This window comes from Gopherus flavomarginatus, chromosome 1 (genome assembly GCF_025201925.1).
Source record: "Gopherus flavomarginatus isolate rGopFla2 chromosome 1, rGopFla2.mat.asm, whole genome shotgun sequence".
NCBI classification, from domain to species: domain Eukaryota; kingdom Metazoa; phylum Chordata; order Testudines; family Testudinidae; genus Gopherus; species Gopherus flavomarginatus.
In genome coordinates this window covers 269,312,559-269,328,998 of record NC_066617.1, presented here as the reverse complement: position 1 = coordinate 269,328,998, position 16,440 = coordinate 269,312,559, and the positions used below count along the sequence as shown (strand labels likewise).

At 41.4% G+C, this 16,440-nt stretch overlaps 1 protein-coding gene across 1 annotated transcript in view; it reads right to left on the bottom strand.

The window, feature by feature from the left end:
• NALCN (sodium leak channel, non-selective) overlaps positions 1-16,440 on the bottom strand; it is a 343,201-nt gene that overhangs the window by 247,918 nt on the left and 78,843 nt on the right. Inside the window, exon 7 of the mRNA XM_050937548.1 lies at positions 10,427-10,581. Coding sequence (XP_050793505.1) covers positions 10,427-10,581 — 155 coding nt within the window. The remainder of the gene's footprint in view (positions 1-10,426; positions 10,582-16,440) is intronic.

The window sequence follows — 16,440 nt, the reverse complement described above, 5'->3', positions numbered from 1 at the left end:
GGATAGCTACGTGATAGCTACCCACAGTGCAACGCTCCAGAAATCGACGCTAGCCTCGGACCATGGAAGCACACCGTCGAATTAATGTGGTTAGTGTGGCCGCGTGCACTCGACTTTATACAATCTGTTTTACAAAACTGGTTTATGCAAAATCGGAATAATCCCGTAGTGTAGACGTACCCTTAGACTGAGAAACAGAAGGGGTCGATTGTACCATTTAGGCATGGTCAATAGTGAGGAGCTATGCTAGCCACATTCATGAACCCACCCTTTCATTCACATCCTTTCACTCACTCCCACTGACTCCTTCATGGACAGTGTTTGAAAAAATTACCCCACACACTAATAGATAAAGGACGCATCTAAGACGAATGGGCACTCTACCGTGTTCAGGAGCAACACCCATTTAGGCAGTCAATCTCTCTGCTCAGCTGCTGGGAAAGGGGACGGTGCCTAGATTTCTACTAAGCATTTGACCTCGACCCTGCTATTAACAGAAGTTGTTAAATGTGAAACTGCTCGCCAACAAAGAGTTAAGGTTATTTATTCTCTCTGCTGCTGCTATCCCTCCCACTCCAGAACCTCCCGGTTGCTAAGACAATTATGGACCTGGGGGTCTTCGCTAGCCTAATCCTATTGCTCTGCTGCCACCGTCCATACCTTCCCCAAGCTGCCGCAGAGTGAAACTGACCTGGCTCTTGACAGTTTTACTCCTTTCCACAGATTTCCCCAACAGCAGCAGTGAAACTGATCAGTTTTGTCAATTTCACTATGTTTCCAAACTGGGAAAGCTTTGAAGGATAGCAGAGGCACTTGAGGGGCCTAGAGGTTTAGAAAGATAACACTATACTCTTGGTTCACATTATCTTCCCAATTATGTTAACAGCAGTACAGAATATTATTATTATTTGTATTGTGGTGGTGCCTTGGAGCCCATGGACTGGGACCCCATTCTGTTAGACACTGTACAAACATATAACACTGAGATGATTCCTTCCCAAACAGCTTTTTTCTTTTTAAACAAGAAAATTTAACTTCTGTACTGTACTTGGACAGCACCTGCATACTAAGGCTTCCTCTTGCCCCAGGCAAGACTAGCCCTTCAAGATGGTGCAGAGGACAATGCTGATCAGAATACAAGAGCACAGCAGAAAACAGCAGAGAAGAGTTCTAGGATCGGTATGTATTGTACTTCATTTAAAAACAGAACAAAACTGGAAAACAGAGTTATGTGCTTATTAAAATAAAATCCCTTGGTAAATGCAAAAGCTTAGTTTATGTACAGATCCAGTCTTGCTCCCATTCATGTCAAATCTATGTACTGCAATGGAAGCAGGATAAGGCCCAAAGGTAAAGGACCTTCTACTATGCACAAATATAGTGTACGCTCCCCACAATATGCCTTTTCTGCACCAAATTCATCCCTGGTGCAAGCTGGAAAATCTCTATTAACTTCAGTAGTGTTGCATCCACTTATGACAGCATAGAATGTGGTCCTTACTCTGTAGCAAACTTGCTAGAAATCTCACTTTTCTATTTTTAAAATTTGTAATTGAAATGATCAAAATCATATATGCATAACTTGTACTGATTTACCATAAATGAAGTAGCACTAATTATACGGTAGCTGTTAGATTGCTATGCTCATATGATTGTTATGATGACACATTTCAGGAATGAATAGGACAAGTTCTATAATAATATCTTCAGATAAAACATCATTACTTTTATAAAATAAAATACTATAGCTGCACAAAAAAGTCTACCAAATAATTTAGTTACATGTAGACATATAAGGTGTATCATCAATTGGAGCATTATAAAATATTGCTAAGCTTGCCAGTTATTGCCCTATTTCTAACATTCCTGATTAGGGGAAGCTTATTAAGGAGATTCTACCAAAATAGTTCTGAACATTACCTGATATCCTCAGTTTTCCTTAGACATCTTTACATAAGATGGCTCTTGTACAGAGACAATTTTGAACATAAGAATATAAAAAATGGCATTTTGGGTCAGACCAATGGTTCATCTAGCCCAGTATCTTGTCTTTTGACAGTGGCTCATGCCAGATGCCTCAAACAGCATGAACAGAACAGGGTAACTACTGAGTGATCCATCCCCTGTCATCTGCTCCCAGCTTCTGACACAGGCTTAGGGACATCCAGACCATGGGGTGAGTCCCTGACCATCTTGGCTAGAAGCCTTCTCAACATCCCCTGCCAATGAGTTTCACAGGTTCACTGTGTGCTGTGTGAAGAAATACTTCCTTCTGTTTGTTTTAAACCTGTTGCCTGTTAACCAGGGCAACATCTGGTTCTTATATTATGTGAAGGGGTAAATAACACTTCCTTATTATTCACTTTCTCCACACCACTGATGATTTTATGGACCTCTATCATATCTCCCACTTAGTCATCTCTTTTCCAAGCTGTACAGTCCCAGTCTTTTTAATCTTTCCTCAGATGGAAGCTGTTTCATACTCAAATGATTTTTGTTGCCCTTCTCTGTACTTTTTCCAATTCCAATATATCCTTTCTTAGTTGGGGCAACCAAGACTTCATGCAGTATTCAAAGGGTGGGTATATCATGAATACATGTATTTGCATTATGGTATTTTCTGTCTTATAGTCCCTCTCTTTTCTAATAGTTCCTAAGACGCTGTTAGCTTTTTTGACTGTCACTGCACACTGAGCAGATGTTTTCAGAGAACTATCCACAATGTCTCCAAGATCTCTTTCTTAAGTAGTAACAGCTAATATAGACTCCATAGTTTTGTACATATAGTTGTGATTATCTTTTCCACTGTCCATTACTTTACATTTCTCAAGATTGAATTTCATCTGCCACTTTGCTGCCGTCACCCAGTTTAGTGAGATCCCTTTCTAACTCTTCACAGTTAGCCATAGACTTAATTATATTGAGTAATCTGAAAACTTTGCCACCTCACTGTTAACCCCTTTTTCTAGATCATTTATGAATATGTTGAACAGCACTGGTCCCACTACAGATACCTGGGGGAACCCACTATTTACTTCCCTCCATTCTGAAAACTGACCATTTATTCCTTCCCTTTGTCTCCTATCTTTTAACCATTACCAATCCATGAGAGGACCTTCCTCTTATCCCATGATGCTTAGTTTGCTTAAGAGCCTTTGGTGAAGGACTGTGTCAAAAGCTTTATGAAAGACCAACTACACTACAGCCACTTGTCCACATGTCTGTAGACCCTGTCATAAACAGATAGTTAAGGGTTAATAGAAAAGGAGTACTTCATGTCTCTTTTGCCTGTAAAGGGTTAACAAGTTCAGTGAGCCTGGCTGTCACCTGACCAGAGGACCAATCAGCGGACAAGATACTTTCAAATCTTGAGGGAGGGGAAGTTTTTGTGTGTGCTGTTAGTTTTTGGTTGTTGTTCTCTCTGGGTTCTGAGAGTGACCAGACGGGCAACCAGGTTTCTCTCCAATCTCCCTGATACAGGTTCTTATAGATCAAAATAGTAAGTACTAGGTGATAAGGCGAGTTAGGCTTAGTGTTTTGTTTTCTTTATTTGCAAATGTGTGTTTGGCTGGAAGAAGTTCAAATTTGTATTTTGCTGAAAGGATTTTACTTTGTACTTGTATACTTAGGCTGGGAGGGTATTCCCAGTGTCTATAGCTGAAAAGACCCTGTAACATATTCCATCTTAAATTTACAAAGATAATTTTTACTATTTTTTCTTTCTTTAATTAAAAGCTTTTCTTGTTTAAGAACCTGATTTTTTTTTTATTCTGGTGAGACCCCAGGGGACGGGATCTGGATCCACCAGGAAATTGGTGGGGAGAAAGGAGGGAAGGGGGGGGAAAGGGTTAATTTTCTCTCTGTTAGGATTACTTTCTCTCTCAAGGAGAGTCTGGGAGGGGGAGAGAGAAGGAGGGGGAAGGTGAATTTTCCTCTCTGTTTTAAGATTCAAGGAGTTTGAATCACAGTAATCTTCCAGGGTAACCCAGGGAGGGGAAGCCTGGGAGAGGCAACGGTGAGGGAAAGGGTTTACTTTCCTTGTGTTAAGATCCAGAGGGACTGGGTCTTTGGGGTCCCCGGGCAAGGTTTTGGGGGGACCAGAGTGTAACAGGCACTGGAATTCCTGGTTGGTGGCAGCGCTACAAGTACTAAGCTGGTAATTCAGCTTAGAGAAATTTCATGCTGGTACTCCATCTTTTGAACACTAAGGTTCAGAGTGGGGACTATACCATGACAGACCCCCTCAAAGAATTCAAATAGATTGAGGAGGCATGATTTCCCTTGACTTTTCCCCAACAAATCATGTTCATTTATGTGTCTGATAATTTTTTTCTTTACTACAGTTTCAACCAATTTGCTTGCTACTGAAATTAGGCTTACGGGCCTATAACTGTCAGGATCACCTTGGGAACCTTTTTTAAAAACAAGTGGCATTACATTAGCTATCCTCCAATGATCTGGTATGGAGGCTGTTTTAAGTGATAGGCTACATACCAAGTTAATGGTTTTGCAATTTCATATTTGAGTTCCTTCATAACTCTTGGGTGAATATCATCTGTTCCTGGTGACTTAGTACTGTTTAATTTATCAATTTGTTACATAACCCCTTCTATTGATACCTCCTATGTGGGAATTTCCCTCACATTCTCTTCAGTAAGACTGATGCAAAGAATTCATTTAGGTTCTTTTCAGTGGCCTTGTCTTCCTTGAGTGCTCCTTTGGTACTTTCATCATTAGCACTGATTGTTTGGCAAACTTCCTGCTTCTGCCGTACTTAAAAATTCTTTTTTGGCCTGTCTAATTATACTTTTATACTTGACTTCCCAGAATCTATGTTCCTTTCTATCTTCCTCAGTAGGATTTGACTTCTAATTTTCAAAGGATGCCTTTTTGCTTATAACTGCCTCTTTTACTCTGTTTAGCTATGGTGGCATATTTTTTTTTTATTTGGGCTATACATTTAATGTGAGCCTCTGCTATGGCATTTTGGTCTCCTAGCTGCAATTGGACAAAGGTGCCTATGCTGATTCTTTAAGTTCTATCAGTCGTCTTTGATATCACTGATATTGCAGCAGTGTCGACATGTCTGTGGAGAGATAGAATAGTGATTGGAAAAGTCTAGTCTTTTTTCTCACAAAAAGACCAATAGGGTCGTGTTGGGCAATAGTTCTATGGCACCAAGTTTTCCTGTAGCAGGCACTATAGTGTTTGTTTTGTCACATTCTTGTTTAATGTGCATGTAAGACAGCTAGAGGATTTAGTGCAGTAGTTTAGACTGCAGAGCTACTGGTACTCAGATCTATACCTCCATTTCCTCTGCTGCAGGAAAGCTTCTCTAGTACTTTAAGTCTCAGTTGGGCCTAGCAGGATAAATTGTTGCCTAAAGCTCAGTTCAGGTAAAAGGGAAGAAATTCTGATTGTCACAGAGAAATGTCCAGAGGAGAGAAAGGCACTGATATATACCATCTCAGAGGAGAGACATACCCTGCCTGTTATTAGAGTGCATAATCTAAGGATCTTGTTAGAGCCAGTTGCTTATAGATGGTGAAGTAGTAGCAATATCCAAAAGTGCTCTCCTCCTTTTGGCAAGGAGACCTCAAACTTTCCACTTGCATATAAACCCTTGTTGTGGTGGTCCATACCTTTTATCACACCCAGATTAGAACACACTGCAATAATCCACGGAAGATGTCCCTAGAAACTACCCAAAAACTTCAGCTAGCAGAGAATGCATCTTCCCACTTCCACTGTAGTGTTTCTCACAGATAGCATATTACATCTGTGCTATAGAATTTGCCTGATCATTTTTGGATGTTGGTTCCGACTTACACGGTTCGGATCCTCATTGTCTTAGAGATTCTCTTTCTCTCTGCCTTATGCCAACAACTGAGCTCCTTAGAGATGCTCGGATGTCTCTATTACAGCAGTTCTGACAGTGTATTTTTCATGAAGGCTCCTAGAACCTTGAACTCATTCTCAGCTACATTCTGAAACAGACAAAACTTTGCTGACTTTCAGGTCATGCTGCAACAAATATTTATTTACTAAGGCATTTGTCTAAAAGAGCAGGAAGATTACTGAAGCCATTAAGTGACACTTTATCAATCTGCTCTGTAACTAATACTAATGCATGTGAGTAATTTTATGGAAGTAAACACTTTTATTGAGTTAAGTGGGACTTCTCAAATGCATAAAAATCAGAATCAGGGCCCTAGAGATGTTTGGAGTTTGCATTTTATAATTCAAGTATATTTTCTAAAAGTCTCAAACAAAAACTAGGCTATTTTAAAAGTTTTATCAATTACAGGAATAGCTCTTGCAATGTAGCACTCTGACTTTTTTTTCTTCACATTTATTGACAGATTATAGTAAATTGCACAGTCTCTTATGTTTCAGTATATTTTTTCAGCATGTAACCCAATATAATCAACCTTAGGGAATTCACAGCTTTATAATACCTCCCGTACTTTCCTGGCTTTGACCAATCAGCTATTAGGAGCTAAAAGGGTTTCTTGGTTTGCCATAATGAGGATTACCCAGGATCTCCAAGAACTCTAAGATGAATTTGGAGCGGATGATACTAGTCTTATTTATCTGGAAATATGGGGACTGTGACAGGGAGGATAGGTCCGGAGGCCCCCTGCTGGAGGCCTCATGGGCCTGCCTCACTCCACCTCAGAAAAGAGCAGAGGAAAGTTCTCCATGTGACCTAGAATGGCTGCAGAGAAACAACCAATCAGAAGGGCTGTTGGACTGGCCAATCAGAGGCCTGGATACCTATATAAAAGGAAGCAGCACAGACAGAGCAGTCAGTTGCTGCCTAGAGCTCAAAGAGGGGTAACCGGGTGCCTGGCTGGCTGGAAGAGCAGCAGGACCATGGACAGGTCAGTGCGGGCAAACTGAGCCCAGGAGACTGAGCCAGAACACAGCCAGACCGGGCAAGGGTACTGTGATGCGCTCTGCTGGCCTGGTTGAAGACTGAGTCCAGGAAAGACTGCCAAAAGGACATCAACTGAGGGTACCAAGATGGGCCCCTGTTGGGCTGTTAAAGAATACAGTGCCTCCAGGGAGGAAGCCTTAGGGCTAAGGCCCTGGGCCATGAGAAAGAACTAGAGACTGTATACCCTGGAAGGAGGGACAGTGCATGCGACTCAGAGGGCTGAGTCACTAAAGACCTGCCAAACAACCATTGCCTTGGGAAGGGTCATGAGAGGCAGGTGCCACCCCATTGTAAGAACTGAAGGAAAGGCAGCCTCATAATCAACCAGAAAGGGGAGCCTATGAGAGGTGGGTGACATCCCCGGTCAAGACTAAGTGATTGCAGATACATATCAGCCAGAGAAGGGGCACTTGCGAGAGCAGGGTGCCACAGGAGCAAATGTTTTTGACTCCTCTCTTGGAGTTGGGGATGATGGTAGCAGTTGCAGCATTATATGCTGCAAGTTCTGTTGAGGGGACTCCAATGCATATACTCTTACAAGTGATTCCTCTTAAGCCTGCTTCGGGTACAGTAGGGTCAAAGGAATCGTTCTATATAAGAGCATTCTTCCTTTGACCTTCCTCACACATAGTGACACATTTTACACATTAAGTAGTATTTCACACCATGCATAACCTCATTTAAATCAGAGAGATTTCTCATGGAATAAGGTACTACAAAATGTGAATAAGTGTGCAGAATCTGGACTATATAACAGGGGAAGGGTATAAAGTTGCAGGGAACTGTGGGGAGAAATCCAACAAACACAATGACAGGTGACACCAGTCCTCTAATCCAACCTGTGTTCTTAGAGGAGCCTTTCTGAACCTTCACAGAGTCAGAAGTTATAACCCCAGAAAAGGACAACATTATTTTGTCTAACCTCCTGTACAACATATGACTTCCCTGAATTAATTCCTATTTGAACTAGAGTATATCTATTAGAAAAACATCCAATTGTGATTTAAAAATTGGCAGTGATGGAAAATCCACCTCAACCCTTGTAAATTATTCTAATGACGAAATATCCTCACTGTTAAAAAGGTCCATCTTATTTCCTATTTGAATCTGTCTAGCTTCAACTGGGAGCTCAAGCTGAGCTAGTTATCCACCGGGACCCCAAGTTTCTTGCAAAGTCATAGCTTCCCAGTATAGAGTCTCCCACCCTGTAAGTGTGGCCTAGATTTTTCTTACTAGATGTATAACTTTGCATTTGACCAAATTAAAATGCAGCTTGTTAGTTTGAGCCCAACTTAACTAAGTGATCCAGATCATTCTGTATCAGAGACATGTCTTCTTCATTATTTAGTACTTTCTCAATCTTTGGGTAATCTGCAAACTATATCAGTGATTATTTTATTTATCTATTATCTATCTAAAATGTTACATAACACAAGGCCTTCTAATAATGACTCTGGAATTTTGTTATTTATTTTATTTATGGATTATTTATTATTTTTGTACCATCACTATGAAAGTCAAGGGGACAAAGAGTTTAAACAACTCCTGGTTACCAGTATATAGATATTTCCAAAAAATTCAGCCCAAATGGTTAAAAATTGGCAAAATTACACACAACTAAAGATGAGTTCTTATAATGGGTAACTTTAGCCATAGAGTTGGGTAACCTTAGCTATAGGAGTTTGTGCCACATATAATATGTAAGATGTTTGGTCAGAGATGGTCTTTGAAGCTGCAATGCCCCTAGCTGTGGTTCCCCCAAATCTGGGAGCCTAAGAAATATCTGTGATGGATTCCATCACAGAAGCCCTCTTGAGACTGTCACCAGATATGCTGAGACTACCTGAGTCCGTTTTCTCTGTTAGTTTTTCCCTCCAGAACCCTGTCTTGTTGAGCCAGATATGTTAATCTGCTGCAATACAGACTCAGTGTCTGACCCACGCCCCCAAAGTGGTAAACTTAACTGAAAACGGCTTAGCAAGGGCACCTGTATCTGCACCCAGACACCCAGCTTCCAATGGGATACAAACCCCAAATAAGTCCGTTTTACTCTGTATAAAGCTTATACAGGGTAAATTCATAAATTGTCCGCCCTCTATAACACTGATAGAGAGATATGCAGAGCTGTTTGCTCCCCCAGGTACTACTTACTTACTCTGGGTTCAATAATAAACAAAAGTGATTTTATTAAATATAAAAAGTAGTATTTAAGTGGTTTCAAGCAATAACAGACAGGACAAAGTAAGTTACCTAGCAAAATAAAACAAAACACGCAAGTCTAAGCCTAATACATTAAGAAACTCAATACAGGTAAATCTCACCACCCGAGATGTTCCAATAAGCTTCTTTCAGAGACTACATGCCTTCCTAGTCTGGGTCCAATCCTTTCCCCTGGTACAGTTCTTTTTTACCAGCTCAGGTGGTAACTAGGGGATTTCTCATGACTGGAACCTCCTTTGTTCTGTTCCACCCCCTTATATGGCTTTGGCACAAGGTGGGAATCTTTTGTCTCTCTGGGTCCCCACCCCTCCTTATAAATGGAAAAGCACCAGGTTTAAGATGGATTCCAATACCAAGTGACATGGTCACATGTCCTGTGAGACCCCAAGGCTTCATTCTTCCTGGCCTGACTCACAGGAAGGCTTGCAAGTAAACAAAGCCATTTACAACCAATTGTCCTAGTTGATGGGAGCCATCAAGATTCCAAACCACCATTAATGACCCACACTTTGCATAATTACAATAAGACCTCAGAGTCATATTTCTTGTATATTTCAGATACAAGAATGATACATTTATAGAAATAGGATAACCACAATCAGTAGAATATAAGCTTTGTAACAATACCTTACACGAGACCTTTTGCATGAAGCATATCCCAGTTACATTTATTAGCATATTTTCATAAAATCATATGGAGTGCAAAGTCACAGTGTCATACTAGCTTTTCCATAACTGGTGAACCATCTGAGTTGGGACTGCAACTTAATCCAGCCTAATTTCTAGCTGCATGAGCTAGTAGTGCTCCTTAAATTATGCAAATATGAATTATTTTAACATGTCCATCACTGCTGTATTTGGGCACCATCTATAATCATACTACAGAAAAATACTGCACGAAAAGTTTAGTCTGAAAGATAAACAGATTATGAAACCATTAAATAATCTAAAATCTATCACAAATAATAAAAACCCCACGTTAATCATTATATTTACATATTGTAATAACGAATGGCTGCCTGTCCATAAAAAAGATATTGTTATAAAATTATTTAAACCTTGGGGTGCCAAACTCTATAAAAATAGATTATGATTTGAGCACTTAAAAGAAAATAAATATAGTTGTTTGTGCAGTAATCATATAGGAGAACACTGTTTTCACTTAGTATCTTCACTGCACAGACATGAACTATTTTTTATATGTTCTATTTATTTTATAAACATTTTTAAATGGATACTGAAATGGATTTTACCAGTAAGACAGACCTATCTCATTAAAGCCACTGTAGCCCAGCTCTTGCCTGCTTAGTCCCAGATCTTCAAGGTCCATGCACTTAAATCCTGCTGGACACTGGTAACCTTCTTCTAGCTCTCTGGAACAGTGAGTATCTGGGATAGCTAAATTATTCCAGGTTACATTTCTGTGAAAAATACAATATCAAGCTGTTAGATGTACTGTTTTCATATATTTAACGTGTATATTTACTGAGTTTAACATTCATTATTAATGTGGGTTATTTTGCAATGAAAAGTCCTGTAAAATAATTGTATTTAAAACAATTTATTTTAGTGAATTTAGTGCTCATGGGAAAGGTCAGACTAATGCACCTGGAAACTGAAGTTCTCTTCCTTTAGCAGCAGTAGTAACAACAGCAGTCATACAGTACTATCTAGAGGCCCCAACCAACATGAGATCCCCATTGTGCAAGATGCTGTCCAAACACATATGGCAATAAAAATCATAAATAATATTAACAGTAAGAAAACACTCCCTGACCCACAATACGGGTGGGGAAAGAAGGAAATATTATTATCTCCATTTTACATATAGGGAGCTGAGGCAGAAAACCTGAGATTTTTCTAAGGAGACCAAGGGAGTTAGACAACCATCTCCCACTGGAATTCAATAGAAGTTGGGCACCTAACTCTCGTAGGGTTTTTTAGAAATTCCAGCCAGAGACACTAAGTGACTTTCTCAAAGTCACACAGGAAATCTGTGGCAATGCTCAGAACTGAACCTAGATCTCCCAAGTCTCAGTCCAGTGCCTTAACACCCATCCTTTCAGTTTCAGTAATATATTCTATCCACAGAACAGGTCAATCTTTGTAATCTCTGATATATCTATTACAGCCAAACATTAATATATTTTATGGAACTGAAATGTCTGATTTGTTTGTTTGTAATGATCTGATGAGCTGGCTATCTATAAGCATAAAATCTCAAGGACAGATAAAAAATTAGCAATGGTTAACAAAATTCATATGCATTTCGGACTGCATATGTGTCAAAAGGGATATAAATAAATAACAGTTTCCAGTTAAATTGCTATGTAAAATTAGCCTATTGGGAGAGAGATAGTGGATTATATTATTTACCCTTTTATAGGCTAAGCTTGGGTCTTGTGCGTTTGACTTTTCTTATCTTCTTACAAGACTTCAAAATATTTGAGGAGTTTTGTATTTTTATCATCAAAACTTGTTCCTGTGTGTGATCCAAACAGGAAATGTTCCTAACATAAGTTTTAGTCTGCCATTTGGTATATTACTCATTACGATTCTTCTAAAAGTCCTCCTCTTTAAATCTAATTCCCAGAGGCATTTTTGTGACTACTTTGGGTGAAGAGAGGCTTTAATTACTTTATTTTTCTTGCTTTCATGCACTGCATGTGTGATGGGTTGGATCACAGAAACCCTTTGGGAGCTGCCACCTGATGTGCCTAGACTACCTCTGGAGTCTGTTTTCCCTGCCAGCTTGGAATTTCAGTACACTGCCTGGTTTTAGCCAGGCATGCTAGGGTGCTACAAACACAAACCACCCAGATCTGAACTATGACCCCCAAAAGCTGCAGGCTTAACTGAAAACAGCTTAAGAAGTGCTCCTGTCTCCAGCACTCAGATACCCAACTCCCAATGGGGTCCAAACCCCAAATGAATCCATTTTAACCTGTATAAAACATATACAGGGTAAACTCATTTAATTTTCGTTCGCCCTCTGTAACACTGACAGAGAGATATGCACAGCTGTTCCCCCCGCCACACACAGGTATTAATATACACTCTTGGTTAATTAAAAAGTAAAAAGTGAGTTTATTAAATACAAAAAGGAGGATTTAAGTGGTTCCAAGTAATAACAGACAGAACAAAGTGAATTACTAAGCAAAATAAAGTAAAACACGCATGTCTAAGTCTAATACAGTAAAAAGTGATTACAGATGAAATCTCACCCTCAGAGACATTCCAGTAAGCTTCTTTTACAGACTAGCCTCCTTCTAGTCTGGGTCTAGCAATCACTCTCACTGCTGCAGTTACTGTCCTTTGTTCCAGTTTCTTTCAGGTATCCTTTGGGGGTGGAGAGGCTACCTCTTGAGCCAGCTAAAGACAAAATGGAGGGGTTTCCAGGGGCTTAAACAGACTCTCTCTTGTTCCCCTCTCCTATGCAGAATCCAGCTGTAAGATGGAGTTTTGGAGTCACATGAGCAAGTCACATGTCCATGCATGACTCAGAACTTTACAGGCTGAGCTACATTCCCAGGAAAGCTCAGATGTGGATTGGCGCCTCTCAAAGTTCATTGTTAGCTTAAGTGTTTCTTGACTGGGCAGTTACTGAGAATAGTCTTTTCTCAAGAAGCTGAGCAACTGCTTCAGTTCAATCTGGGGCCAGCCCAGGTCAAAAATGCAAAGTGAGAGTCCATAGCCAAACTGAAATCGTGAGGTCAGAATTGGGGTTGGGCCAGGTCACCGGGGTCAACAATTGTCATAAGCTGAAGACAGTAAACCAGGTATCAGGAACCAAGCCTAGATCAAGAGCTGGGAATCTGGGATGAAAGTAGGTCACAACAAGGAGTGGTGAGGTAGGATCTAAGGCAGACAAACACAAGAGGTCTGAGCTACTCAGGCAACTCCCAGAAATGGCTTCTTGGTTTATATGGGGAGTGCCAACCAACCAAGGAATCACAGAGGGCTGTTGCTCATGTCCCTTAGGGCAGGACTTCCTGCAGGACTTTGCCTCTCAGAGCTTCTTACCTGGGCCCCTAGTGGTGACAAGGAAATGGCACCTTCCTTGAACCTTGCTGGCACTGGTTCTACGCCCATGGCTTCCTACATCACCGCCCTCTTCAGGACCCTCCTTTTCAGGATGGAATTGGACCAGGCTTGTCTGAATGAGCCTCATGAAACTTTCTTACCAAGTCGGGGATGTGGACCTGGAAGGCAGGTTCACAAGTGTACTTTTCAAGTCCACGTCCTTCCCAGTCTATTAGGTAATACATGTGTCCTGGGGTGTATCTGGAATCAAGGAGAGCATGCACCTCATATTCTTCATGGTCCTGGTCTTCGACTGGCAGAGGTGGAGGAGGGGTTCACCAGGAAAGGGGTTGTCAGCATAGGATTTTAGCAGGAACATGTGAAACATGGGTGTATCTTGAGGGATTGGAGAACATGTAATTTGAAAGTAACTGGGCTGACTTGCTGGCATATCCAAAAGGGTCCCAGGAACTAGTGATCCAGCTTGCGGGAGGATCTACTGGACAGAAGGTTGTTCAAAGTGTGCTAGATTTTCTGGTCTACAGAGGCCTCTTGGCACCACTAGTTGGCATACCACTTGTAAGCTCTCTTTGCATTCTGTTGGTGGTCCTTAAGATCCTTCTGGGCAAAATGGATTTGTTGGACCCAGTTGGAGACAGCTGAGTTCAGCGATCCTGCTGATAGTGCCAGGTGGAACCCATAATTTGGAATAAGGGGCTCTGTTCTGCTGAGGGGTGGTCCGCATTGAGTAGAAAAACTTGGCAAGTGGTAAGAGGTTGTATCATTTGTTATGAGGATAGTGAAGCAGCTGAGGTACTCTTCCAGTACCTGGTTCACCCTCTCAGACTTTCCATCTGAGGATAGTAAGTGCAGATGTCCAGCAGTCACAGGATTTTGTGCCAGAAGCGCAAGGTAAATTGTGGACCTCAGTCTGAGCCAATGTAGTCCAGAAGCCCATGAAGACGAAAACTATGTCTTATCAAGAGTTGGCCAGTAACTTCAGCAGAGGGTAAGCAGCTTGAGAAGATGAAAGTGAGCTATTTTTGTCCAACAGTCCATGACCGTCAAGATGACAGTGTTACCATCAGAGCTGGGGAGTTCCACAATGACATCTAGTGAAATCGATGTCCAAAACTTTTTGGATGTTTCCAGGGGTATCGAAGTACCAAGGGGCATGGCTCAAGTTATCTTGGTGCAGGCATAGAGCTCAAATGAATCTACATAGGTTTGAATTTCAGCCTGCATGTGGACCCACAAGAAAAGGCAGGAGGTTGTGCAGGAAGTCTTACGACAACCAAAGTGTCCTGCCAGTAAGGCATCATGACAAAGAGACAGTATCTTGAGGTGGCAGCCCCCTCAGAGGGACATACAGACACCCACTGAAATATGTTGCTCCATCGTGTTCAGAGCAGTGCATCTGGGTAGCCAAGTGCTCAGGAAGTGGTTCCCAGGCAAAGGAACCCTCCCTAGAGATGGAATGAATAAGTGAGATTAATCTTGATGAACTGGTGCCTTGAGGAAAATACTGGGTTTGAGAAGGAATGGTGGCTCAGCAGTTGGTTTTTCGTCATTCTGGTAGTACTCTCCTTTTCGTGATAAGGCTCAGATCGGTAGATGACAGTGAACTTGAACTAAGAGCATCAGGACCTACCTTAGCTGCCTTTGATTTAAAGCTCAGGTCTTGCTGAGATGCTGGAGGTACTTATGGTTGTGAAGACCTATACAGGAAGCAAAGCTCCCTGGAGGTGGTAGCACCAATCTTTGAATGCTCCATATCTAGTATTTCATAATTTCTTCCTGCTGGGATGAGCTTGCAGCAGTAAAATGCATAGGGTTGCAAGACTTGCTGGGTCCAAGCTTCTGGGAGAGTGCTGCTCCAAGGGTCACGCTGGATGCATTAGCCTCCAATATGAAGGAGTAGGTTGGGTTGGGGAGCACCAGGATGAGGGCCATCAAAAAGGTGGATTTGAACTGAATGAAGGCATGCTGGGCTTCAGATGACCAACTGAGCGAGACAGTCTTACACAGTAGCGAAGTTAGGAGAGCTATTTTTTCCAGAGAAGTCAGTGATAAACCACCAATAAAAACTGGCAAAGCCCTGTCTGACAGTGTCCCCCATAAGGCTTTATGGAATATGCTTATGAATGTATATATGTACACTGGAAAAAAGGACAGTGACGACAGGGGGTGTGAGTGATTGCTGCACCCAGACTAGAGGGGACTAGTCTGCAAAAAGGAAGCTTACTGGAACTGGTGAGGTTTTATTTGTATTCAGTTTCTTAGACACAGACTTGTGTGTTCTATTTTATTTTACTTGCTAATTCACTTTGTTCTGTCTGTCACTACTTGTAACCACTTAAATCCTACTTTCTGTATTTAATAAAATCACTTTTTACTTATTAACCCAGAGTATGCCTTAATACCTGGGAGGGTGGGGGGCAAACAGCTGTGCATATCTCTCTATCAGTGTTATACAGGGCGAACAATTTATGAGTTTATCGTGTATAAGCTTTATACAGGGTAAAACAGATTTATTTGGGGTTTGGACCCCATTGGGAGTTGGACATCTGACTGTTAAAGACGTGAACACTTCTGTAAATTGCTTTCAGTTAAGCCTACAGCTGTTAGGGGACGTGGTTCAGACCCTGGGTCTGGGTCTGCAGCAGGCTAGTGGGTCTGGCTCAAACCAGGCAGGGCACCAAAGTCCTAAGCTGCCAGGGCAGGAAAGAAGGGGCAGAAGTAGTAGTCTTGGCACATTAGTTGGCAGACACAAGGGGGTTTCTCTCATCTAACCCGTCACACCCAGCAATTCACAGGGTTTTGGGGAGTTGCCTAATCATGGATTGCTGTAATATTTTGATGATTCATCCTAATGCCCCCGGAGAAGATGATGTAGTCCAAAAACTGATGCAAGACCAGTCAAAGAAGCATTTTTCCAGTTTGGAATACAGCTCATGCCTCCACAGAACTTCCTAGAACAGACTGGACATGACAATCGTGTTGGCTTTGGTTCTCTAAGAACACCAGGATATCGAGATAAATGATGACATGGTGATCAAATATATACTGAACATGTCATTTGTGAAGCATTGGAAAGTTGTAGGGGCATTGTTAAGCCAAATGACATTACTAAGTATTCAACGTGTCCATTCTGGGTCCATCCACTCATCTCCGACCTCTATATACACTAAGTTGTAAGCTTCCCAAAGGTCTAGTTTTGTGAAGATCCTGGCCATTTGCACACACTCCAGCAATTC